At 40.9% G+C, this 1,412-nt stretch overlaps 1 protein-coding gene across 1 annotated transcript; it reads right to left on the bottom strand.

The window, feature by feature from the left end:
- Positions 1-231: 231 nt before the first annotated feature.
- Positions 232-1,062, bottom strand: LOC125610159 (abscisic acid receptor PYR1-like). Its single transcript, XM_048782102.1, has one exon. The coding sequence runs from the start codon at positions 919-921 to the stop codon at positions 361-363; it is 561 nt and encodes a 186-aa protein (XP_048638059.1). The 5' UTR covers positions 922-1,062; the 3' UTR covers positions 232-360.
- Between the last annotated feature and the right edge of the window lie 350 nt (positions 1,063-1,412).

The raw sequence follows: 1,412 nt of genomic DNA, 5'->3' as shown, positions 1-1,412 counted from the left end.
CCTTTTACCCAAAAAAATACCGTGAAATAATTTATCACGATACTTCAACGGTTTAATTTATTAACCAACTAAAACAACGTACACAAAAAACACAAGAATCCATTTTGGATCTATCTGTTTTATACGTATAATCGACCTTTCTAGTATGGTTTCATGACAATTTGTTTGCGTAGACGAAAGTCTTGACTGACTCCGCAAGAATATACTTACCAAACCAAGGTTTAGACCATCTTTAATAGTATATTTTATTTTTCCTCAAAACTTAAAATTCCGAAACATAGATAAATTTTCGTAATATATAGTTTTTAAATAAAATTGTTATTTTGTCTTCTGAATAAACAAGTATATCATATGTGAATGTTATTTCCCGCCGCCGGCGTTACGAGCCATAGCTTCAGTGACCGTCGCGAGTTTCTGCAGATTGAGTTTAACGACAGTATCAGCAAACATACGCGTATCCTCTTCCGAGTTCCCTTCCGGCATATCCACAACGTACGACTCAAGAACCACCGTCCATATCCGCTTCTCCTTCTCGAACCTGTGCACCGTCGTCACCGACTTGTAATTCCTCAGCCTGTGCTCGCCTCCGATGATGCTGAACCCCGTCACTCGCCTCTCGTCGTCGAGCACGTCGAGCCTCTCCGTCGACGTGTTCGCCGGCAACCCGCTGATCACGATCACGTCGCGCGTGCACCCGACGCGCATCTCGAATGCTTTTTCGACGGAGCAGGACTTGATGAAGTGCTTGTAGGTCTGCGGTTTGTCGAATTGACGGACGACTGACCAGACGATCTCCGGCGGCGCGTGGATTCTCTGCGCGTGGAGCGAGGAGCAGCTTCCGGGACCGAGGTGGTAAGTGTGAAACTCGGAGATGGATTGGGTGAGTTCGGATCGTTCTTCCTGAGTTAACTCGGAAGGCATGGTGACGAGTGACGACGACGATGATCTCAAAAACTCTCTCTCTCTCTCTCTCCGTATTTATTGGTGAAGCAGAGGGGGAGAGAGATCGAATTTGAGGGACGATGAAGGGTATATATGGAAATAAACAAAGTATTAAAGGTAAATAAAGAAGAGAAGAACATAGGTGAGACTGGAAGAGTGCAGTGCAAATATGGAATCTAAATATATATATATTTTTTTTGATCAAATGGAATCTAAATACATTTTTATTAAATTTTCAGCTGACGTTGAGTTTCAAAAACTTTATATACTTCTAGACTAGTGACTTGACTTGTCGGATTTGGAAGGAAAAACTGGTGGGAGTTAAGGGGTGTGAAAACGGACATTTAAATTTTTTTATATATTGTTTGAAATCTTATTAAAGTGAAATATTGGTAAATATATTTCATTCATAAAGTATTGTGAAAACATTCATATTCCACATATTGTAAGTGAACATAGACTTCCATTTG

This window comes from Brassica napus, chromosome A1 (genome assembly GCF_020379485.1).
Source record: "Brassica napus cultivar Da-Ae chromosome A1, Da-Ae, whole genome shotgun sequence".
Lineage (NCBI taxonomy): Eukaryota > Viridiplantae > Streptophyta > Magnoliopsida > Brassicales > Brassicaceae > Brassica > Brassica napus.
The sequence above is the reverse complement of the archived record's forward strand: the minus strand, read 5'-3'. Positions and strand labels throughout refer to the sequence as shown.